General features: G+C 44.2%; 1 protein-coding gene and 1 long non-coding RNA gene across 2 annotated transcripts in view; one reads left to right on the forward strand and one right to left on the reverse strand.

The window, feature by feature from the left end:
- Nucleotides 1-10,692, reverse strand: part of MMP2 (matrix metallopeptidase 2) — a 30,341-nt gene extending 19,649 nt beyond the window's left edge. Inside the window, exons 1-5 of the mRNA XM_083752930.1 lie at nt 10,286-10,692; nt 5,521-5,747; nt 3,334-3,482; nt 1,134-1,262; nt 298-471 (exon numbers count right to left, since the gene is read on the reverse strand). Of these exons, the coding sequence (XP_083609056.1) occupies nt 298-471; nt 1,134-1,262; nt 3,334-3,482; nt 5,521-5,747; nt 10,286-10,489 (883 nt within the window). The 5' untranslated portion in view covers nt 10,490-10,692. The remainder of the gene's footprint in view (nt 1-297; nt 472-1,133; nt 1,263-3,333; nt 3,483-5,520; nt 5,748-10,285) is intronic.
- Nucleotides 1-23,307, forward strand: part of LOC310850962 — a 285,884-nt gene extending 262,577 nt beyond the window's left edge. The window contains exon 3 of the long non-coding RNA XR_014567512.1: nt 23,291-23,307. This is a non-coding gene — a long non-coding RNA (uncharacterized lncRNA). The remainder of the gene's footprint in view (nt 1-23,290) is intronic.
- Nucleotides 23,308-25,788: the final 2,481 nt, after the last annotated feature.

The raw sequence follows: 25,788 nt of genomic DNA on the forward strand, positions 1-25,788 counted from the left end.
TCGGTTTTGTGTTGATAGTGGTGAGATTTCAGCCACATTTGTACCTTCTATTTAAAGCACTATACCACAAGTGCACCCCAAAACTATCATGTCCAGACCAGCACTCTAATGTCTTCAAAGGGATTTTGCAAGGAAGGGACCTGGCCAGCTTACACAATTGGAGGCGCACTGATACAACCATTGACCCCATATTTCCAATGAGAAACTAAAGACATCATATGTGTCATCTGGGAAAGGCCACAATATGCTTCCAAATTAAAACAAAGCACAGGTCTCTGCTTTTGTCAGTCAGCTTACATTCATGGGGACAGAATCCGTATTTGCCATCCGCATCAAAGTTGTATGTTGTCGAACACCAAAGGAATCCATCACTCCGACCCGCATCGGTGCAGCTGTTATATTCTTTGTCATTGAACAGGAATGGGAATTTGCAGAATTCCCCATCTGCATTGCCGTATTTCACTCTAACAACTTGAAAGGGAAAGAAGAGAGACTCTGTCAGGAGGGGTCAAAATATAAATGTGAGTTTCTCAGCAGAATTTCTAGAGTGGGGTGTCAAAGAACACTGTAGCTAAAAGCAGAACTTGTTTAGACATTGAACTACAGGAGAGGCATCTGGAAATACATTAAACAGTGGAAGCTGTTTAATGTAAGCTAATCTGTGAAGACTGGCAGGGCAGAAGGCAAGAAGCCAACTAGGTGAGTTACTCTGGCCTTCAGATGCCTTGAAGTTGCCCATCAATATTTATTGCCTGGACAGCAAAGTGAGCTGGTGCTCACCATTCACCTGGCTCTAATCTTCCCAACTCTGGTGTGGGATGCATTTAAATTATAGTATTTTGCATAAATTCCTAAATATTAGCATATGAAAAGGTTGCTGGACTCCAACGCCTATCACCCTGAGCCAACATTGCCAATGGTCACCTGATTTCTGAGGGATTAGCCCTAAATCTACATCAGCCTTCCCAAACCTGGCTAGCATAGTCAGTGGTTAGGGATGGTGGGGGCTGGAGTCCAACAACATCTAGATAGTATTGGGTTGGGGAAAGCTGATCTACACTGTTTTGCTGTCCAGTCTTTCTGGTAACAGTCGATGTTCGGCGATGTTTTGAATCCATCAGCAGCTGCCATACCTTGTCCTTCACCCAAAGTCCAAAGCTCATCATCGTCAAAATGGGAGTCCCCACCAACCCCGGGCCCAGGAGCAAAGGCGTGAGCCAGGAGACCATCCTTGCCATCAAAAGGATACCCATCACCATGTTCTGCAGAAGAAATAAGAAATCAAGTGGCATTAAATACAGGAAAACAAATATCTAAAATGGTTGAATAATCATGCCCTCTTTAAAATAGCTAGGTTGTTTTTTCCACAATTTTTATGGGCTGATGAATCATTTAATGCTTCCCTTTCTGTTTTACTTTGTGTGTGTTTAAGTTAAGGAATTCTTTTTATTATATTTGATTTTTAATCTCTTGTGCTGATTTACATTTTATTGATGAAAAATCTTCTCTGGGACCTATTGGCAGTAGCGGGAAAACACACCTCTGAAATATATAAATAAACACTGCATTTTCCTTTTTTGCCTTTTTTATTGTGGTCTCCCCACCAACATAGGAAACTGCCTTATACTAAGATGCCAGGAACTGAACCTGGGACCTTGTGCATACAAAGCAGATGTTCTACCTTGGAGCTATTCAGGGTCTCTCTCTCTCTCTCTCTCTCTCTCTCTCTCTCTCTCTCTCTCTCCCTCCCTCCCTCCCTCCCTCCCTCCCTCCTTGGGTGTCTATGAATAAAGCTGTATGTATTTTCTGCACCAAGTCATTTCAAGTCCCTCCTCGGGTGAAGGCCGAGTTCTTGGCTTCTCCCGTTATTTCACCGAAAGCTTTTCTTGGAAACACAACCTCCTGGCAAGGGCATAACCCTGTTATTCATCAGTTTCTCACCAGCAGCCTGGCCAACGACACTGCCTGCGGTGACCACTTTTGCATCACTGAGGACTTTCTGGGTTTGATCCCTTGCCATTGGAAACAAATGTCAGATGCTCCCAGCCAAATCCTGAGTTCTCAGCTATGTGTACCTTAGGTTAGAGCAAGGCCAGCCGGAGGCACACTGGCAGAGCATGGCTGAGAAGTGAAACCCCTTCCTAGGGACAGAAGGGCAGAATCCCAGAAGAATGGAGCAGACTTAATAATATAGGAAGAGCCCTGCTGGTTCAGGCCAAAAGCCCATCTAGCCCAGCATCCTTTTCTCACAGTGGACAACCAGATCCCTTCCAAATAATCAATTCTATGATGCCATTGTAATGGACCAAACAAACAAAATGGGCCTGGTTGGGTGAGTATGTCTACATGTGCCCAAGTGCCCACGTTCAGATCAGTTGCAATAAAAGCCCCTCCAGATATCCTTTTTCATTGTTCCTTCATGAGGATTTGTGGTCAGGATGGCATCAGGACAGCTTTAGGCAATCTCACTTTCAGTCCTGTTTGAGCATGCAGATGTTTCAAGGCAGAGATATTGCTTCATTTCCAATTGCTACATGTCCTGTTAGATTCGTCCTGAAATCCTGTAACTTTTTATACCCCAAATGTTCCAGGGTGGTGGTGGTGGTATTATCCCGCTTTTGTTGCACTATAGTCCTCCTCCAAATGGCAACAATGGATGGATACCAGAGAAGCAATCCAGAACAATGAATAGAGTGGGATGACGCCCAGTATGAATCCACCACTGATGCCTTATTATTGCACCAAAGACATGTTGCAAAAGACACCCACAAAAAATGCCCCACTTGTCTGGAGGGCCTCAAAGACAGGAGTGGCTGTCTCTCCCCCACCAATCATGATGGTTTTGAACTGGTCATGGCCTCTAAACTTTCCCCCAATTGTTCTGATCAGCCCTCAGAGCCATCCCAAACCACCCTTAGCCCTACTCTTTTCTCCTTTCCCCTTGAGAGAATTCCTAGTTCTGCTACCTGATGTTCTGTCAGCTTCAGCAATTCAAGCATAATAGTATTGTCGACCTCCCTCAAAGGGTTCTAGTAAGGACAACTGAGATAATGACTGTACCAGGTGAATTTGAACAGTTCTGAAGTGCACTATATATGTGCTATTGGACTGGTCCAATCAAGTGCTCTGTGGGTGGGTGGTCTACATACCTAGATCTCCTGAATGTATTGCTGTTCATGCATTGGAAGAGAGCTGGTGGGAAAGGGTAAAGTCCCAGGTAATAAATCCCCTGTGCAGACCAACATAGATACAGAAGGGAGAAGGCAGAAATGAACAGAGAGCTGTATTGTCCCTCAGGTTTTCTTATCTTTAATGCTGTATGGAGATATTTACCCCATCGTCCAAAATTGATCATGATATCTGCTTCACCATCATGAATTCGGGAAAACTCCAGTGGTGTGACATCACTCCAGACTTTAAAGGCTCGGGCAAAAGCATCATCCACAGTCTCTGAGTCCAGATCTGGGGTGTAGCCTAAAATCCTTCACAATAAAAGTAGGGTGGGGTGGGGTGAGAAAATAGAGAAGGGTATGGATCAGTTGGAGAAAATCCCCCAAAGGGAGAGCAGCCACACTAAGTCTCTTGCAGCAAAGGCAATACAAAGAGCCCTATAGCTAACTAATCAGTCTTTTAACATAAGACTCGTCATTTTGGGGGTGTATGTGTGTGAAGGATTCATGTGTGTTCTAATTCCCTGTTGCATAGTGTTCTTGTAATGCTGCTGGTGGTGATGGTGGTGGTTATGTTACTAGTGCTGTGAATCAGCTATAGCCAAATCCCAAAGCAAATTGGGCAGATTGGGGTTAACCTAGGATTTGGCCAGAACAGGTTGGCCAGCTTGGGTCCACCTGGAGAGATCCAGGACTAGTTTATATGTGCAAATTAAGATAGTGGGGTACCTTGGATCTCACTGGCATAACAATTTGCATCATGAGTAACAACCCCTTTAAACAATTTATTTTAAAGTGTTTAAAGGAAGAGAAGCTCAGGGTATCTGAGGCTTAATAGGCAAGACCCAAAGCTTGGATCAATGTCCCTGAAATGCTCCTGAAAGAAAGCATAAAGCAGCCTTTCAAGCCAGGGATAGAGAACCTGGTGGTGGCTATCCATATGTTATGTGACTCCAACTCCCAGCAAGCCCAAATTCAGAGATGACAGGAGCTGTAGCCAAACAACATCTAGAGGACCACAGATGTTCCCCATCCTTGCTTTAAGCCAAAGTTCCTATGAAATGTACAGCCTGATCCTTTTGGGTTGTTTTTTTTAAGTGAGCCCCACAGTGTTCAATGGGGCTTATTCTCAAATAAGTGTGAACAGAATTGCAGCCCCCCCCCCTCTCTCACACACACAGCCTTGCTTGTGTGCCATTATTAATTTCTGGCCAGCAACACTGTCTGTACGAGGCACTGGAAAAAGATGCACACAGTAAAAAGCTGAGCCACGGGACTTAAATAGATATGGAAATCATTAAAAGAGCCCTGCTGTACTTCCTCCGCCTAAGACTTATCCCTCCAGACTTTAATGGACGATGAAGTGCTTGTTAAACTATTTGCTGTCCAGATCGCAGGGTAATTTTGGTTCGGCTTTCTTTCTGCAGGCATAACATGGATGTGGGGTTAATCTCTCCAGCTCAAAGTGCCAGATTAAAAAAACCCCTACATTTATTTTATTTTATTTTTTAAGAAGCAGAAGGAGAGAGAGAGGCAGACAAAGTGGAGCCTGTGGTGTTTTGTTCTGTGGAGTAGTATGGAACAACAGCATTTGAAAGAAAGGGATTGCCATTATTCTCCCAGAAGAACTCATGGTGTTCTGGAATAATGGCCAAAGATGCTCCCCCCTCTTTTTAATGATGAATATTGAGGGTTAGGATTGCTCCAGCTGTGTAAAGAGTAGGACATCTCTTAGTGTTGAGATTTCAATTTTGGGAAAGCTACATTGCACCCCAGGCTTGCTTTGTCCTGTACAGTACAACACTGGCATCTCAGAGGTAACCCATTCATGCTTTGCTTTTCCTCCTATACATTTGAAGCAAAGGGGTGGAGATGTTTTGAAACTACTCTTACAAATCTACTTCCATTTTTTGATCTCTCTGTCTCTCATCATCATCATCATCAAAATTTGTATACTGCCCTTCATCTGAAGATCACAGGGCAGTTCACAACATAAAAATACAAAATAAGAACAGAAAATACATAATAAGAACAAGAACAAATCAATATATTATCATTACAAGGATACTGGCTGCTGGTTTGCTAACCAAACTAGCTTTAAGACATTCATGTGGACTTGTAAGGCTTTAAACAGCTTGGGACCAGTGAATCTGATAGATAGATCTTCTTCTTCCCTCCAAAGTTACCTGGTAAGAAGGCCTTGCTAAACTGCTAGAAGTTATAAAAAGGCTTCCTTCTTGGGACAACCAAGGTATGATGCCTGTCTACTCAATGGGACTTCCTCCCAGATAAGTGAGGTTAAGATTGTACCCTAACATGGAATGTTTTGCCTGTTAGTATGTATACATACCTGTATGTGACGAGATTTTTCTCCCATTTTGGTTTTCTCGGGAAGAAATTATAATTGGCCACATCCGGATTGCCACAACGGGGTTTCTTCATTGTATCTATGGTGTTTTGGTCCAGTTCTCCAGTTTCAGGAAGCCCAAAGAATTTCTGCATTTTCTTCAAGGTATCTTTCAGCACCATGAGGTTGCAGTTGTCTTTCGGGCACCCATAATACTTGTTGAGGTATTGCTTCAACCAAAAAGAAAAGAGAACAGCACAATCAGTCACAACAGGCTTTCGATGAAGTTTGGATGACTCACCAGTGGTGAGAAGGAATTACCTCAAGGTGACCAGAGAGGGCAGCTATTGTAGATGGGAATTGTTAAGCTGTTACGCACATACACACACACATAATGAAAATGTGTGAATAGGTGAGCTGGTAAATATTTCTAAAGGAACAATGAATTGTGGACATGTTTGCAAGGGTTTTGGACACAATGGACTATAGGCTTTCAGTTGTACTTGTCACTAGCAAAGCATTAACTAACATTCAAGGTCCAAGTACAGGTGATGGTAGGTGAAAAGTGTGGTGGGAGGGGAGTAGTTAACAGGGCCTGGGGGTCTAAACAAGACTGGGCCTAGTCTGCAATCCTATTAGCATGAGGGGGAAATAGGGGTCAGAATTATTGCTCATGCTTGATGATGTGATGCTCATGCAGATTTCAAAAACTGACAGCATATGTAGCTAATCTGGTGTCCTCCAGAAGTTGTTGGGCTCAGTTTGCCTCAATTCTATATCTGTGTGTGTGTGTGTGTGTGTGTGTGTGTTTGTGTGTGTGTGTTTGTGTATCTGTGTATCCCATTTTTATATGCTTATTTAACCACATTTTTGTGCACAACCCTGCTAATATACACTTTAATATGCCGTTTCCCCATCTCTCACCTTTTTGCAGGCAATTTCTCCCTAATACAATGCATTTGGTACATTATTTTCATGAACCCATGCAAATTTCTACAGCTCTCCACCATCTGTGCTTCCTCATGCATGGTTTTCAGCCTGAGAACTGCATCGCATCATTTCAAAATATGACTGCATTTTGTGCACTGGCTTGTATTTCACATTAGGTAGGTTTGCATTATAACGTGAAAGTGAGTGGATTTCTCTCTCCACCAACCCACCCACCCCAGACTAAACTTGAAAGTTCCAAATACTTTAAGCTGCAACGCAATACACACTTATGTGAGAGTAAGCCCACTCAGTACAGCTGAAGATAGGAACAAATAACGCTGTCTTATACTGAGGTAGAATCTAGACGCATACAGTGGTACCTCAGGTTAAGTACTTAATTCGTTCCAGAGGTCCGTTCTTAAACTGAAACTTTACTTAACCTGAAGCACCACTTTAGCTAAAGGGGCCTCCTGCTGCAGCTGCACCACCGCTGTACGATTTCTGTTCTCATTCTGAAGCAAAGTTCTTAACCCGAGGTAATATTTCTGGGTTAGCGGAGTCTGTAACCTGAAACGTATGTAACCTGAAGCATATGTAACCCGAGGTACCACTGTATTAAAAATGCTGTGAAAATGCTTTAATTTTTTTTGGAAAAATATATTGAATTTGTCATAGCTCAGCATCACCATCTAGTGTCACATTTGTATAAAGCACTTTACAACACACTTAAAACATTTTATTTGCAGCTGTATAGCTGAGTCCTGAGTCAGACCATTGGTCAGTCCAGCTCAGTATTGTCTACATGGAGTGGCATCAGCTCCCCAGAGTTCAAGGCAGGCAGTCTCTCCCATCCCTGCCTGGAGATGCCAGAGATTGAACTGGAGATTTTCTGCATGCAGAGCAGATGCTCTGCCACTGAGCTACAGCCCTTCCCCATACTCAGACGTCCTTCTGAGTAGACCTGCATAGGATTGTGCTGTTAGCCTCTCCAAGTACAGAAGGTGTCCCATCCCTCTGCACATTTTGTCTGTCCTTTTCTGCACCTTATTCGAGTCACTGATAATATCAGAGCAACAGCCCTCTAATCACAATGTGGGTGGGATTAGAGTTGCCATGCCAATTCGCCAGGGGAAGGAGGGGGGGAGCTTGCCTGGCTGGATTCTTCTGTTTCTCAAACAGTTGCCAGAAAAACAGTGTTACTCCCTGCCCACCTCCCAGTAATGTTTTTCTTGGCTTTATAACGTAAGCCAGAAGCAATCGATGTGGTCCCCTCCAGATGCTTCCTTCCTTAAACAAATAGACAGCTACTTGCTATGGGATTTGCATTCCAGACTTGTCCAAAAAAACTCTGTTGTGTTGCACTACCAAAGCCATCTCCCAAACACTAAGCTCCGGTTTTGTGCTTTCCACCAGACTTCTCCACCTGGATGCCCTGCAAATTGCCTTGCAAATGTTTTGGACTGCAACTCCTAGCAACTCCAGCCAACATTGAGTTATGTACAGTTCGTCCAGATACACTTTGGTCATCACCATGATGATTGGTGCTTCTGGGGTAATTATACATGGTCCTGCTCTCAATATCATTTGTGTCTGCAAAAGTTTTGCCATGGACATGCTGCTTCACTTATGATCACTGCATATCCTATATTATTATTATTGTTATTGTTATTGTTATTGTTATTGTTATTATTTATTAAATTTGTATACCGCCCTTTATCAGTGAATCTCAGGGGGATTCACAACATAAAAATATAAGAAAAACCCCCAGAAGGTATATAATACAAATAAGAACAAGGAGAAAACAAACCAATAAACCCCCTCTCTCCCCGACCCTATAACTCCCTACTGAAATCCTGTTACTAGGGTTGTTGTGGTTTCATCCCAATTTAGTTACACTAGCATGCAAGTGTGTCCCACCTAATGGCGACAATGGGGAAACATTGCAGAACAACAAATAAAGCAAAATGATGTGTGTGGGCTACCTAGTATAAATCCCCCACTGATGCACTTTTAGTGTGTCAATGACATATTGTAGAATACATCTGCAAAAAACAACAATCCCCAGTCTGGATGGGCCCATAGCGCAACAACAGTACTTCCTTACCCAAAGAAAGCATTTCTTCACGCAGTGCATGATTAAACTATGGAACTCACTTTCACAGGAGACAATGTTGGCTACCAACTCCAGGGCTCTCCTTAAGCTGTATCCTCTCCCAAAGCCAGTGGTAGCACCTCCCATTTCACAGCCTGAGAAGAAATGGGAAGGTGCTGCCCTGTGCACCCCTGCTTGCCATCCCTGCCAAAGCCTCACTTACCAGGGTTGTGAGGTTGCAGGTTCCAGGAAGATCACAAGAGAGCCACACAAGATCTCCCAGAGGCTTCCGCACAATTTTGTTTTGCCCTGGAAGTGACAAGGGGTGGGTGCCTGCATATTCTATGTCCTGGGGCATCTTCCTCAAGGATGGGACAGCCATGCCCAAAGTCACACCCCTCAACAGCAGTGCTCTTTAGTTTCCTCCAGTGCTTTAGCCTGGCTTGAATTGCATGATCATGCCTGGATGGAGAGGTGATGTGGGTGGGTGTAGCAAACACTGACTTTTGCATGGCTGGAATGTACTGAGCTGTATGAAGGTAAGAGTCACATTGATTGCACTACTCACTTTTGCCCCTGATCTTCCTTGACCCTAGCATGTGGCTCCTGGAAGGCTGCTCACAAGGGAATGTGGTATGGCTGTGCACCAGATTTAGCCAATGCCTGAATACCAAACCAACTCAAGCCAATTTGTGTGGCGATGGTGTCTGGGCTTGGGCTCAGGCAGCCCAAATCGACCCAGCATTTTGAAGAGCCTGAAGGACAGCCGGGAATCGGAGCCAAAGGATTCACAGAAACACACCAGGGTGAAGATAGCCTGTTGCTCAGACAAGATCCCAGCCTGAACAGGAAGCCCTTATGCTGAACCCTGGTTTCCCAGGTCCTATTTCGACATTCTAACCACTGCACCACTCTGACTTGCAGCCTAAGCTACATTTAGTACTAGGGTGTAAGCCCCACTGAGATCAATGGGATTCCTTCCATGTAAACATCTATAGGGTTACCCTGTTAGGCTGTGATACTATATCTACTTGTGAGTAAGCACCATGGAGCACAATTCAGTTAAATGCATCAGACTGCATTGCAAATGTCATGGTTCCCTTCTTCCTAAAATCTTCATTTCTATAAAGTTGGTTTTTATGACAGATCAAATAAACACAGTCAAAATAAATCTGTAACTAGCTATAATGTCTAAGAGCAGACATCCTCCCAAACTTTTTCAGTGCAGCTTCAGAAATGGTGATAGAACATAGTTTGAGAATACCTTCAAGGGGCAGTTACTGCTTCGAGCAGATCTTGGTCGAGACTAGTCATTATATCTGCTAAAAAACAAAGCCACCTGTGTACAGTAATTGTCTTTCAGGCTATACTTAAGCTATACTTCATAAACAATTTTTTCTAAAAAACACCTCTGTTTACTTTATATACAATTCTGCCACCCCCCTTCCCCTGTTAAATCTTCAGCAATTTGATGAACTTTGATTGCCGAGGCAGAGGGCAGCCATTCACAAATGCAGACTTCTGGCCTGACTTTAAAAGTTTTATGAGGGGAAACAGCTTGCTTCAACATTTTGAAAGCTGATAATTTTGCCAGCTCCTATTCCCCACCCAGGAACCTCAGAGATGGAAAGCAGCAGCAATTGGGTTACAGAGAATCAGAGAATTAGCAAGACAGACATTGCAAAATATTATTCAAAGGGAAATAAGTGTGGGGGAGGGGGGACAAACAAACAAACACATACTTACCAATGCCAGTTCTTTGTCAGTTTTTGGAGAAATGTCCCCTGGAAACTTTATGATGGGTGATGGGATCAGTTCTCTGCCTGGTACGTCTTCTGAAAGCCTCAAAGTTGGTGGTGGTGGGGCTGAGGCTGGGTGAAAAATGGAGATGTGGATCAACAGGATTTTAAGCATGCAACCAGCAAAGCTGAAGGAGATGTGCATCTTCATTTTGCTTTGATTCGTATTATTTCCCTGAAGCCCTGTCTTCGTAAAGAGCTTGGCACTGTCAGTGTCTTGAGTTGCAAGGTCCCATCAGCTGCTTATCAACACATCTTAACTTTCCTCAGGGCTCTCTCTGCTTTTGCTTGCTCCAGCAATTCCTTTGTATGTTTAAGAAATCCAGATGCGCAGTCTCCAAATCACCGCAAGAGGAAGTCTGAAAAACCAGTGGAAACATGAAGGGGGGGGGGAGAGAAGAGAAGGGGCAGTTACCAGATGTGTGTTTTGCTAAGATTTTAAGGTAGCAACAGACAGATCCCTCTTTGAACAGTGAAAAGAAAAAGAGACAAGAGTTGACGGACCAGTTTATGCCTTTCCGTACTACAACTTGGGTAATGTTTCAGCTCAGATGCATTGCTGAAGGAATCATATGCTTGTTTAAGAGATGAATACAGAGGGGGGCTTAAGCAGCATTTCTGAGACTGGATAACAAGGCCGGCTGGGCCCAGCCACACTGGTAAAATGTCCCTTGAGTTGTGGCTTCCGATTTAAGGAGAGTCATTCCAAGGATATGGACGCTGCTCCCTTCCTTGAGTCGGAGCTGGACGAAGGATACCAACGATCCACAGGGAGTAGGATAAGTGTGTTCAGGATGTCCTTAAATTTCTGAATGCCTTAGAGCAGAACTTAAGACCAGGGACGGGTGGCTTACTGGATAATTTGCCATGACTGGGGTTCTGAAATTCACAGAGGTCAAGACTCTCAATGGCTGCTTGTCATGATGGCTGTATATTACTTCCACTACCGGAGACAACATGTTTCTGAATGCCAGATGCAGGGGATCATAAGTGGAAGATGCTGTTGTGCCCATAGCCTCCTTGCGGGCTTCTCACAGGCATCTGGTAATCACTGGGAGAAGAGAATTCTGGACTAGATGGGGTCATTGTGTTCTTATTCTGGTCCTAGATGCTAAGTGCCAGTTAAAGGATCTTGTGCAGCAGCCGTCTGGCACTGATCCCTAAGACCTGTTAAAGGATCTAGTGGCAGCTGTATTAGATTAACCATTGGGTGACCAGGGATGCTATTCTCACAGGGCCAGCCAGATACCTATGGCCTAAAAACAGAACCTAAGCACTAGGGCCAGATTTAGATGAAGAGAGGCCTTAGGCTACTCCACTTGTGAGGCCCCTCCCCCTCCCCCACCCTCACAACTAGAAGAAAATGGAAGAATGTTATAAACAAAATTCAGTGAAGCCAAGGATGGTGATGGGGATTTAAAATTCTGAAATTCACAATTTCTCTTCTAAAGGACATTTTGTGGAATAAGCATTATTTCTTAGGAAAATGAATTTGTAATGTTATTCTTAAAATAAGGCCTGGGCCTTAACATCTGCATAAACGGAGGGATGCTTTAACTGCCTCGGCCACAAAACTAGCTCTAACTCATGCACTCACCCATATAGGGAATAACTCCCATTGTTGCCTTCACCACAGGCCTCTTATATACCTGCTGGGATTTACAAGGCATTTGACTCTCACCTGACCCTCACCTGAATCTCATAGCTCTCCTAACAAGTGCTTTGGTCTGCCCACCAGATACCAGGCACTCTACTATTCAAATTAGGCTCCAGTGTTTTTGTTACAATCTCCTTCTCAATTAAGTTGTTGTTGTTTAGTCATTTAGTCGTGTCCGACTCTTCGTGACCCCATGGACCAGAGCACGCCAGGCACTTCTGTCTTCCACTGCCTCCCGCAGTTTGGTCAGACTCATGTTTGTAGCTTCATTTTTTTAAAAAAATAATATTTATTAAGATTTTCAGAAATACAGAAAGAAAAGATTAGAGTACATTCAAAGCCTTATTTTCATACACCCACTTTCCAGGACTCCCTCTTTCCCCCACCCCTACCATATTCCCCTATCATATTGTTGGCTCCACAAGCTCTCAGTTCTAATTAAAACTTAATTTGTTTAAACCATTAGTCGAATTTAAATTTAATTTTGTACAATCCCCATCAATACCCTTACTAACAAAACAAAAGTTCTTTCCCCAGGGCCCACCCCCTTTCCATTCCACAATTTCCCTTTTTTTTAGTGATAAAGACACCCCACACAATAGAAATATAAGAAAATGAAAAATAGAAAGTGTAGTAAGTAAAAGAAAACCAATTCAGAAAATAGTTGACAAGCCTTTGGATTCTATTTCTCCCCCCCCCCCCCAATCCCCGGTTTAGTTTCCCCCTGACCACCAATCCATGTTGTCTGCCTAGAATTTTGAAAGTCCATAGATCACATTTTTCCCCCAACTCCTTGCTGGCTTTTTCTTTTTATAATTATTTTTAGAATTATTTTTAAACCATTTAACATCAAATCTTTAATAACGCTCCCCCTATTGTTCTTTCCAAGTTGTAGTCCAGTTTCCTCTTGTTCCGCTGCTAAAACGTTCTAGTTCAGAAATTTAGTAAGTCTGCAGGGGTTATTGTTATTCAGGAACAAAAACTTGCGTTCAGTCCCTTCCTTTCTTCAATAGAAAATTCTATTGTCTCCTTTAGCTGAACACCCTGTAGACACAATATTGTTTCCGTTTTGCAGCTTTCCCAGAAGATAACCAGTCCTGTAAAATTCCGATGGTATTTTTCCACTTACGACCTTCTTTGTAATGTCCCGAAGCTCCTCTAGGGGGATTATTGTAACTTTGTTTTCTCTAGTCCAAAAGTCCAATTGTTATCCATGTTTTCGCCATTTTGTATCCAAATTTTAACGGGTTGTAACTAATTGTAACAAAATTTAACCAGCAAAGTCCTCGTATTAAAGTCCTCTTTGAATTTCCGACTTTGACAGCTACTTTGACAGCTGTCAAAATCTCCTTCGCTTTTCGCCAGGCTCTCTCCTCAATCACCCCGGTTCCCGGGGGGGGGTTGCGTTTTCCCTCTCCCTCAATTCTTCCTCCAGCACAGTTCTTGTAATTTCCCATCGTGGAATTCTTAGTTTTTATCAGCAATACAATTCTTTTTGGACCTTGGTTTCCCAGTCCTTGTTTTGGAAGGTTTACAGTAGGGAGGGGGACTGACTTCCTTTTTGGATCCCCCCCGCTCGTATCAAATCCGAAAAAAAATTCTTTTTTTTCTCCTTTTACACCCGGTTTCCAAATTACTCACGGGTTGTTGTTAAAAGTCCGAATTCTCAATGGAAGAAGTCAGCGCTCTCCGCCGGATGGCATGCGGCTTCGCTCGGCAGGGATAGCAGAGGACTCAAAGCACCACGCTTCTCCCCGGCACCCGATCCGTAGCCTTTAAAAAGGCTCCTTCACGAGTCGGGAGGGCGCTAGCGGTGCCAGCCGAGTCTCCATGTCCACGGCCTCCGTGGCCGTGGTTTTTAAGGGTCCCCGCATCGCCGGTGCGGTAGGACCCAGCCCCTGCCGAGCAGGCTCCCTCCGGAGCTCATGTTTGTAGCTTCAAAGACACTATCCAACCATCTCGTCCTCTGTCGTCCCCTTCTCCTTGTGCCCTCCATCTTTCCCAACATCAGGGTCTTTTCCAGGGAGTCTTCTCTTCTCATGAGGTGGCCAAAGTATTGGAGCCTCAGCTTCAGGATCTGTCCTTCCAGTGAGCACTCAGGGCTGATTTCCTTCAGAATGGATAGGTTTGATCTTCTTGCAGTCCATGGGACTCTCAAGACTCTCAATTAAGTAATCAGTTTTAATCTAGAATTTAAATTCTCAAAACTTTATTATTTGTTAATTCAAGCAAGTAAACTACTACTCTCACTTCATTACAAACATTATTTCTACCTGCAACACACTTGAGGAAATTTCCTCCTCTTCCTTTCGCAGATATTTTGTTGCCATTTGCAACTGTAGCTGCCTCTGATTAGTTATCATTTAACTCTTGAGGAAAATAATTAGCATCACACGTCATGTGCATGGAAGTTGCTGAACCAATTGACCAACTAGAAGGATTACTGCTAATAACACCAGTTTTCTTATAAATTGATATTGCTGGATAGTTTTGATTAACTGCAAAGGCATTTTTAGAGCTTTCTCCATTATCTGCACAGCAAGGGATGCTCAGTCAACAGTGCAAAGGCTGAGCTGAAGTGTTTCCTGCTGGTTACCTGCTTTCAGCAATAGGGGTCACTGTTTGGGAGTACCCGATTGGTTAGTTGTCAGATTCTAGAACTCCCTATTGGTGGCTATTAGGTAATTCCGAAAATACAGAGTCCATTAATAAAACACAGTGTTCATTCATAATGCAGTAACATAAATCTCCATTGCTACGTATTGGGTGTATATTTCAGTGGTTGAATGTACAGGTTTATGGCCATGCTGTAGTGTAGTGCTTATGCGACTGTGAATAAAAGGTGGCTGGGTTCATTGTCCCAGGGTTTGGGGGGGAGAGATGACAGAACTGATTTCCAATAAGTGCTCCCTTTTATTTCCATAACAAGTCCTTGAATTGTACTCTGAATAGTGACACCAGGGACCTAGAAGGTACAGGGCTTGTCCAGTCTGATCAGGGCTGACCTTAACGCAATTGGAGCAATTTGGCCAAATTGGGCCCCGCGTGATGCTCCTAAGGGCCCCCCCACACCAGAGCAATCTAGATGGATTTTATTTATTCTCTAAGATTTTGCAGACTTTGGCTGTGAACTGCCCCCCCCCCCAAAGAAAAAACTAAAGTCGGGCCCTACTTCTTTAAATTGGGTCCCACTGGCTAGCCTAAGTTGCCCTGCCCTTGCATGAAGTCTTGGGTTTGCAATTTTGGGAGAGGGAAGGTTGCCTGCTGGGAAGCGGGCAGGCTGGCAAGGCCCCCTAGATTCAGAGGCCCTAGGCTTCATCCTACTTAGCCTATACATAAATCTGGCACTGCTGAGCACTCTTGTGCTCTCCCCACTTGCAACTCCCAGCAATGAAACTCCAAATGTGGTCTTATTTGACTTTCTTGCTTCCACAGATTCATTCTGCAAGGGTGCATATGGATTACAGAAGTGGGGAGGGAATTTGATTCAGTTCACAATTAACGGAGGACCTGCCTAATTCATCTGAATACTTGCCCAATAGCTGAAGGATTGTCTCACCCCAATACATCCTGTTTGTATATTTAAGCTGTTCTCATTTTTAACTGTAAGGTGCTTTGAGTCCCTGTCAGAGGAAAAGGTGGAGTATAAATAAATATATGATGATGATCCATCACTGTGCTCTGCCGCTGAGGGCCCCTTGCATCTTATCAGGCGGTCTGCTCCACACAGTGTAGGAATTAGGTCTGTAGCACTGTGGCACCTTTGGAATGCCTTCTATTGAATATTAGACAGGCACCATCACTGTTGTCTGTTTAGTACCTCCTGAAGCCAAGACTTTTAAGTCAAGATCTTCCCCAATTAAAAATTATTTTTTAAAAAAGATGTTTTAATTGTTTGTTGTTTGCTGCCTTGGGGTCCTTTGATAGGAAGAGTGGGTAACAACAACAGCAACAATTTGCAGCTACTGAATCAATATTAGAATGGAAAACACATCATTTCTCGGCCTTTTGGCTAAGATCAAGTGTAGTATCTGTTCTTATCAGTTTAATAGAATGGAAAACACAAAATTCGTGCTTTTCTGAATTTTGCAACATAGTTTTCCAGCCCCCCCCCCCAATAAATGTATATATTAGGGTAAAATGTATATGTTGATGAATACAACTTATTAAAATGTTTTTTTTTTTTAAGGGGAAATTGTTTTGTAAAAAAAATGTGTATGTAGGGAGAAATTCCCAATAAAATGCTGGTGAATTTTCATGAGGACTTAAAAAAATTGCAAATTGATATGGAAATATGGAGAACTGAAGACTGGTGGAAAAATGAAAAACTGAGGGAAACACAAATACTCAGGTGAGCCCATCCCTGTCATGGATTAACCCATTTCCAAAGAGGCGCTCCATACAGGCAGATGCCATTCCCAGACTGAACGAATCCCCCTTGGAGGTCTGCCCATATTCACAGGAGATGTGCCTCCTCTCCCAATCAGAAAGCCCAATGCCAAGGATGTCAGAATAATAGTTCTGCTTGGGTAGTTCTAGCTGCCATCTCCCCCACTGCATGTTGATAGACTATGTGTTTTTCCCCACCCCACTTGTCATTATAATGTTAGCACAAAGACACCAAGGGGGCTGTAATTAATGGCTTTGAAGATCTGCTCTTTTATAATTCATGGCAGTGCTTTAATTAAAATCAAATGGATAGCAGTGGAAATGGCAAAGGATTTAAGAGTGTTCTGCGTTAGATGGGAAACCAATTCCCTCTGACCAGTGGTGTTACAGACAGCATGCAAATTACTCTTCATCAGAGCCAGTGGGGAGGAATGAATCTGCTTTTCATCTGGCAAACAGTTCCCCTATTGTCTTGGAGTCACAAGGTGCAAATATGACCAAAAGGACCTCTGTCATCTCCCGCTCTACCCTTATTTTTCAGGAGTCCTCCAGTAGGTGAAGAATCTAATTAGGAAAACCAAGACCAATACATGGTCCATGTCTATTCAATACACTGGAATGGACAATGTTGTTCTCGCACTACCAGCTCCCCATGGCTCACTCTGGGACCATCTGTTAAGATGGAGAGTAGAAACAGACCTAACTGATGTAATCATTTCTAAAGTATTGGCAAACTTACTTAATGTTTGATTGCATTAGTTGCCTTGTACATGCATAGAACATATCTGGGGGTGGGTGTATGTGGGGGTGTTATAGGTATTTTTTGAAACTAAAGAATACAATTAAGAAGTAAAGTGAATTATTATTTTGCAACTGTTTTGCAAGGAAACGGGAGAATTGACATACAGTGGTACTTCAGGTTAAGAACTTAATTCATTCTGGAGGTCCGTTCTTAACCTGAAACTGTTCTTAACCTGAGGTACCACTTTAGCTAATGGGGCCTCCTGCTGCCGCCATGCTGCTGCTGCGCGATTTCTGTTCTCATGCTGAAGCAAAGTTCTTAACCCGAGGTACTATTTCTGGGTTAGCGGAGTCTGTAACCTGAAGCGTCTGTAACCCGAAGCATCTGTAACCTGAGGTACGACTGTACGTTATAGGAATCAGGCCTTGCATGTGGTTACACCTACCATTGTAATCCTCTGCTGCTAAATATTAGAAGAGCACCATCTCTATGGCCTTTTTAGTACCAAATAAATACCTTTCCTCTTTCAACACTTTAAACAGAGATCTTTATCCCAGTCTACATCTGCACTGGAACTGTCTTTAACTGTACATATGGAACTGTCTTTAATTGCTCTCCTACGGCACACTTCCTCCTTCCCCACCCCTGCTTTGCCCCATCTTTGTGTGTTTTTGCCTGGCTGGAGTTTGTTTTCTGTGTCTGCCACACAATAATAGTGACTGAGTGCTGAATATATTCTGCTTTACTTCGTTCTGCAATGCTTCTCCGATGCTACCACATTATTGCTGCCCCAGGAGCTAGAAGATAACAGAAGCAGAACGAAAGTGAATCAGAACATCTGTGGTTTCAGAAGTTACAGTATTTCAGAAGGAAGTTCTGGGACATGCACGGATTGGGAAGGATGGAGTGTGCCTGCTCTGAAACTATTGCAGATGCAAATAGTTTTGAAAGCGGGCTCACATAGGACTGCCCCAACAGCACTGTGAGCACAAATAATCAAGAATGCACAATAAGAAGGATGTCTGGAGGGGGCCTTCCTGCCTCTCTTTCCCCTGCCACCACTTTTCTTATTTTGCTTTTGCTAAACATTCAGCCCATGGAAGAGTTTTGGAGACCCCATGAAAGCTTGCTTGCTATTTTCTCACATTTTAATTGGCCTTAATCACGGTATTACTCCAATGTGACTTTGGAGCATTTGATGAAAGGGACATTTCTGCTGTTTGGGGGCATCTGACGAAAGCTTTTGGTTGTGATGGTGCTGGAAGTATAAGTATTAAAAGAATTGCATGTCCTTGTCCCCGAAGCAATCAAAACAGCAAGGCTAATAGCTTGTGATGAAAAGACGCAGCGCTAAATGGAAAAGGAGAAATTGTCCCCAGCTGTGTATATAAAAGGCAGACGCAAAAGTGCTTATGAAATGAGCAGATGCTCCATAGCTTTGGGGTGAGTCACACTGGTCAGTGCCAAGAACAACACCAAAGGGTTTTTCCAGGAGTCCCCTGGCATAGCTAAGATATTAAGGTAAAATCATGAGATTCACCTCAGCCAGTTGCAAAGTTTTTTCTTTTTTCTTTTCCACTGAGGCTGGATTAAACTCCATGTTTATTTAACTGTATTAAACTGCATCCAGGTTAGATTGGGCAGCACGGAGTCCATCTCGCAGGGAGGCTGCATTTCCTAGAGGGCCTTACCAAAATGATCCGGCAGTCAATTTTTTTTACTGATCTTCAAGATAAGAAAACAAATATAAAGAAAAAAGAAAACATATAACCAAACTTATCCCCCGCACCACTGGCGCATACCACCGTCATTTATTTGTAGTCTTAGGCAGCTGGTTAAGCACCTTTTCCAGCAGGCATTTGTAGGCGATGGATAGGCATGGCAGAGGTGAGGTTGGCACGGTGCAAACAAACTGACAGATCCAATCCTACACTTCTGCCAGTGTGTTTGCACCATGCTGACCTCACTGCCACTGGGCCTCTCCCTTTTTCATTCTGGTATGCTACAGTGACTCAACCAGACAGAGGTTCTCTAAACTAAAAAGTCTCAAGGCTGCAAATATTCTTCACAGAGGAGGAGAGTTAGGGCATCTGGCCCTTGCACAATGTGAGTTGCAACAGCCCCCTTCTTTTGCTCCCTGACCACAACTGCTGTACAAGTCACTGTTGTAGTGGGATGCCACCAAACAAAATTCCCTGACCACCCTGTGACAACAGCAAGTAGTGCAGCCACAAAAGGAGAAAAGGAGCCACCAAAAAAGGACATAGATTTGCTTAGCATTTGCATGCATGCACGAGAAACTGTTACTTGAACTTAAATAGACATGCTGTGCTGCTTGCCATAGTGAGGAGGACTGTGACCAGTGTGAGCTGTGTACCTTCCCATGTAATTTCCTTCTGATGGTTCCTTACTGTTAAACTGGATTTGGAACAGACAGCCCTGTAATTCAAATGGGGGACTTCTTCAAACCCAGGAGATAGGAAATCCATGCCTTCTAAACTATTATAAAAAAGTAAGCAGATCTAGAGTGGAATCGCGTTTCCATTCTTAATTGAGAAAAGTGTGTCCTTCAGTGACCAGGTCTGAGAAACCTGCAACTCCCACCCTACTTATTGCAGATCCCATTGTACTACTTGAACAGCTAGTGGAGCCTGGTTCTCTGAGACCAGTAAGGCACTGCCCCACCGACCTCAGTCCACCCTCAGTCAGCCCCCACCTGCTTACAACCAGCCAAGGGGGTGGCACTGCCTGTCAGGTTTCTCCTCCTTAGTCTCAGTGTTGTTCCTTGTAGAACTCAGCAGAGAGGAGGATGGGTGCAAAACCAGAATTAGTTGTTTCTACCTGTCTCTGGTGCCACCTACTGTTGGGCTCCATGCCTACCACCCTACCAGTTGCAACAGGCACCAGTCTGCAGTGCTCTGTACTCCATACAGGTCCTTATTTTAATCCAATGTGTAATGGTGACATCTTAACTTTGGTGAGAGAATAACTTGCCCCCTCATCTTTTATGGAATGCATGGCCTTAGGTTTTAAATTTTTAATTCCAATACGTCTTATTAAACATGAAGAGACACAGAGAATCACAAGCAAAGCCATCATTATTATATGAATGGAAAGTTATCTTCTGTCTTCTTGCCCTCATCATTCATTACTGAAGCACAGAGCTTTGTCGATTGTCGCTCTGATTCTTTTGACTTTGCTTTATTGCTTGATGGGTTATGACACTCAGAAGACTTGGATTGCAAGTGTTCCTCTGGCTCAGATATTATATACTAAGTGAGGCCAAACTTCAGGAGGCCTAGCTTGGCGGAGATGAAAAAATGCCACCTTTGTTATAGCTGTAATCTGCGCCTCCATAGAGAGGGAAGTATCAAAGATTACACCCAAACTCTTAATGGACGATGCTGGTACTAATTGCACCCCCGCAAGAGATGGGAGTTGCCCCCTCAATCCCATATTGTCCAGAGGACCTCTGTCTTCGAAGGATTTAACTTCAACCGGCTCCCACGTAACCATCCAGCCACAGCTTCCAGACATCTGGTCAGTGTATCTGGGGCCGACTCAGGATGGCCGTCCATCAACAGATAGAGTTGTGTGTCATCGGCATACTGATGGCAACCCAGCCCAAAACTCCGGACAAGCTGGGCGAGGGGGCGCATAAAGATGTTAAAAAGCATCGGGGAGAGAATCGCACCCTGAGGCAATCCACACACCAAGGAGTGTCACGATGACAATTCCCCCCCAAGTGCCACCCTCTGTCCCTGACCAGAGAGAAACGAGTGCAGCCATTGAAGGACTGTGCCCTGGATCCCCACGTCGGCAAGGCGGTGGTCCAGGAGTTCGTGATCGACCATGTCGAAGGCTGCTGACAGGTCTAGAAGAATCAGCAGCCCCGACCCGCCTCGATCCAGCTGCCTGCGGAGATCATCTGTTAGGGCAACCAGAGCCGTCTCGGTCCCATGACCAGCGCGGAAGCCGGACTGGAATGGATCAAGAGCCGATGTTTCATCCAGAAACCTACCAAGCTGTTCAGCAACCGCTCTCTCAATCACCTTACCCAGGAATGGAAAATTCGAAACCGGGAGGTAATTGGATAGATCTAAAGGATCTAATGATGTTTTCTTTAAGAGCGGACGCACCACTGCCTCCTTCAGTTCCCCTGGGAATATCCCGGTGCCAAGGGACAAATTGATGATATCACCCAGGGGGGCCCGCACCTCGTCTGGACACGCTCTAATCAGCCAAGACGGGCACGGGTCAAGAGGACAGGTGGTGGGCTTTCCAGCTTGGAGGAGTCTGTCCACATCGGCTGGGGATATCCGGTCAAAGTGGTCCAATACTGGACCCGAGGACAGTTGAGGGGCCTCCAGTTCCTTTATTGTATCCAAATTGGCAGGGAGGTCATGGCGGAGCAACAGGACCTTCTCCGCAAAAAAGCTCGCAAATGCCTCACAGCTGTGTGTCGAATTGTTATTTAAATTTGGCTGTCCTTCAAGGGACGTTAAAGACCTAATTATATAGAAGTGTAGAGGGACGTTAAAGACCTATATAATAGAAGTGTAGAGTTGGAAGGAATTCCAGGTGTCATCTAGTCCAACCTCGTGCAATGCAAGAATCAAAACTGGAGTCCCTGGCAGATGACCATCGAGCTTTTGTTTAAAAACCTCCAGTGATGGAGAGACCATGGCCAAGGTCGTCAGTTCCAGGGTCAAACAACTCTTGCTGTTGTAAAGTTATTCCCAATGTTTAGTTAGAGGAAGCTGAATAATCCAGCCCAGCCCTGCCTATTCTGATAGGCAGCAGCTCTCCGGGATCTTGGCCCCAAAGTCTTGCCAGCCACCCAAGATTTTATTGTTTCATTTCATTTTGTTTTTCATTTGGAGAGGGCACAGACTGAACCTGCTGTTTTCTGGCATGCAAAACATGTGCTCTGCTGCTGAGCTACATTCTGTCCAGTGTCAGAATGTGCAGGGGTGGATGGACTGATAGTTGAGATTCAAAACAACTCATTTCTTATCTCTCTGGTGGTCAGCCTTCTGGTCTGCCTGACTGCTGGCGGTAAGTTGGTCTTTGGCCTCATGTGCCCTGAACAGAGGACAGCTTATAGTTCTGTGCAAAATGAGCAGCTTTCAGACATGGGTTTGAGTCGGCTTCCAGGAATGAGTAGCAGAGATGTAGCAAGGCATTCAGATGGGAAATCCAGATCTGCGGGGGAACTTTTTCCAAAGCTGAAAAGAGTAGCTCCACCCATCTCTGTATTCAATATAACATATAGGTTAATATCAATCAACAGGCTCCCACACTCTGTACTTAAAAAAACAACAACATAGCAAAGCAAAGCAAAACATGGAAGATGTTATTGTTCTGACAAACTTTTCCAGCTGGGTGGAAGCTTGGGTTTTTTGTTTTGCTTTTAGGTCTCTGGCTTGGATGTTTATTTGTATTATTTAAAATCCATCTTTAGCTGTTGTTGTTTTTAGTTTAGGATTGTAAATTGCCTTGAGAATGGTAATTCATACATTTAATAATAATAATAATAATAATAATAATAATAATAATGCCATTTATGAATTGCTTCCTATGAAGCATCACCTAGTAATGATAGATAAATATAGAGATGATAGATAGATAGATAGATAGATAGATGATAGATAGATAGATGATAGATAGATAGATAGATAGATAGATAGATAGATAGATAGACAGACAGATATAGACAGACAGACACACACATATACATATCACATGTAAACCAAATTGCACATATAAAAGTAATTAAAACAAATAATAGATAAAATTAATTTCAAATACAGTATGTATACTGACTGGGGTAATAATAATAATAATAATAATAATAATAATAGCTAATCCATATGTAGCCAAAACAGAGCCATTAATCCAGAAACTTGGGGAATCTCAAAGTTTGGAGAACTACAAACCCCAAATTCTTTAGATATGTGTGTTTGTGGGGTGGGAACTGCTTAGGGCAGGCTTCCTCAAACTCAGCCCTCCAGATGTTTTTGGCCTACAACTCCCATATCCCTAGCTAGCAGGACCAGTGGTTAGGGATGATGGGAATTGTAGTCCCAAAACATCTGTAGGGCCAAGCTTGAGGATGCCTGATTTAGGGGAAGATATCCTACCCAGGTTCAATGAGAACTGAGCATGCTTAGCAGTGGTGGATTGCTGGATGACTGACAGGAAGAGGGCTGGGAACTCAAGGAAAGGAGAAATGGAATGGAGTTTCCTGGAAAAGGGCATGGCTGTCTGGAACTCTGAACAGGAGCACTCCACACTGCAACATTTTGTTGCAGGCTCTGCTTCTCTTTTATAATTTCCTGGCAAATCCAGCATAGTATTGATATAACCATTCAGATGTTTCAAAAACATTGTGTGATACTTATCAATAATTTCCCCCATTCTACATTCACCTTTATATTCTCATTCATTAAATATATCCAGTGCTTTCCTGAGAGTAAATATAAGTAAAGATGAATGCAGAAGGCTAAAGGTAAAAGTAAAGGGACCCCTGACCATTAGGTCCAGTCATGGCTGACTCTGGGGTTGCAGTGCTCATCTCGCTTTATTGGCTGAGGGAGCTGGCGTACAGCTTCCGGGTCATGTGGCCAGCATGACTAAGCCGCTTCTGGTGAACCAGAGTAGTGCACGGAAACACCGTTTACCTTCCCACCAGAGCGGTACTGTGATGGCCTGGGATTCGGACTCGGATGCTGAACCTGAGGGATCCCAGCCTGGCATAGGACCAATACAGAAGGCTATTCCATAGAATCATAGAATTCTAGAGTTGAAAGGGACCCCAAGGGTCATCTAGTCCAATCCTCTGCAAGACAGGAATCATAAAGAGTCTGTGATGGCCTGGGATTCGGACTTGGATGCTGAACCTGAGGGATCCCAGCCTGCACAAGATTCCCTGCCCCCAGAACCAGCTGAGCCAGGGCTGGAGCATGAGCCTGAAGGGTCCTCTCCTGTGCTGGATCCTCAGGTGCAGGCATCAGCTGAGTTTGTTCTCCATCCATCCTGAGGTGATGGAGGATCCATTGCCTGCAGGTGCTCCACTCTCAGCCCCATCAGAGGAAGCGGAGGTTGCCTCTGGGCCTCTCCTGAACTCCAGAGGCTCAGGGCAGAGAGGCAGAGGGAACTAAGTTCCCGCAGGAGGAGTGCTCGCCTCCAGGCCAGGAGAGGTGAGTCACCAGAGGATCGGGGCCGCCCTATGCCTTGGGGCAGATAAAAGTCGGCCAGCCCCAGTCCCAAGTTGCGGGAGAAACATTGTTGGTAGCTAGTTCCTGCCTGAACCCTGTCCTGCTTTCCTGCCTGAACTCCTGTCCTGCCCCAGCTCCCTGCTTGCATGCCTGTTCCTAACTTTGTCCGACTCCCTGCCCTGCACCCAGCTTCAGCTACTACAGACTGCCTCCACGTTGCACCTTTGACCACGGACCAGACTTGGACCTCACCTCTTGGGTAACCCATGGGACCAGCACAGCTACTTATTTATCTACTTGCACTTTGATGTGCTTTTGAACTGCTAGGTTGGCAGGAGCAGTGACTGTGCTAGACCCTACCAAATGTTCCTCTCAGTCTTTTTTCCTTCTTGGCTTCTGTTTGGACACGGGTGCTTTTAATTAAGATGTTTCTTAGGAAATATAAATCCTGCACCTCAGCAAAATTGACTTTTACAATGCAGCAGTCAAATCCAAGAGCCTAGATCCCATTTAATCCTGTGTCAGACATAGTTGTTCACTGAGTCAGCCATAAGATTGCATCACATCATTTCAACATTTGAAAAACCCAGTCACTGTAGTCTTTGATTTTATGTTTTAAATTTTACATTCAAGAAAGTCTGGTACATTCAGAGATATAGGTCTGAATATCAAGAATGGCTGAAGCTGCTGTGGTGTTAGAGAGCTGGACTAGGACCTGGAAGATCAGAGTTCAAATCCCAGTTTAGCCATGAAGAACCAGAACACGTCTCATCCCTTTTTAAAGCCATCCAAGTTGGGGTCATTACTATATCACAAGGTCTAGAGATGGCCACCAGTTAGAGTGCTTTAAAAAAAAAAAGATTAGATGAATTGGCTATCAACAGCTACTAGCCAGGATGACTGTGAATTACGGTAACCCCAGTGTGAAAGGTAATCTGCCTCTGAATACGAACTATTGGAGGGGATGCGGGTGGCGCTGTGGGTTAAACCACAGAGCCTAGGGCTTGCCAATCAGAATCCCCGCGATGGGCTGAGCTCCCATTGTTCGGTCCCTGCTCCTGCCAACCTAGCAGTTCAAAAGCACGTCAAAGTGCAAGTAGATAAATAGGTACCACTCCAGTGGGAAGGTAAACGCTGTTTCTGTGCACTGCTCTGGTTCACCAGAAGTGGCTTAGTCATGCTGGCCACATGACCCGGAAGCTGTATGTCGGCTCCCTTGGCCAATAAAGCGAGATGAGTGCCGCAACCCCAGAGTCAGTCACGACTGGACCTAATGATCAGGGGTCCCTTTACCTTTAACTTTTAAGCAGGAGAATGATGCTTGTTGGCTTCTCAGAGGTATCCAGTTGGCCACTGTGAGAAAAGAATGCTGGACCATTCATTTGATTTGATCCTGAAGGGCATTACTATTTCTATTACTATGAATGAAGAACAACAAATGA

The sequence above is a fragment of the Podarcis gaigeae genome, assembly GCF_964106915.1.
Source record: "Podarcis gaigeae genome assembly, chromosome: 8".
Taxonomy (NCBI): Eukaryota; Metazoa; Chordata; class Lepidosauria; order Squamata; family Lacertidae; genus Podarcis; species Podarcis gaigeae.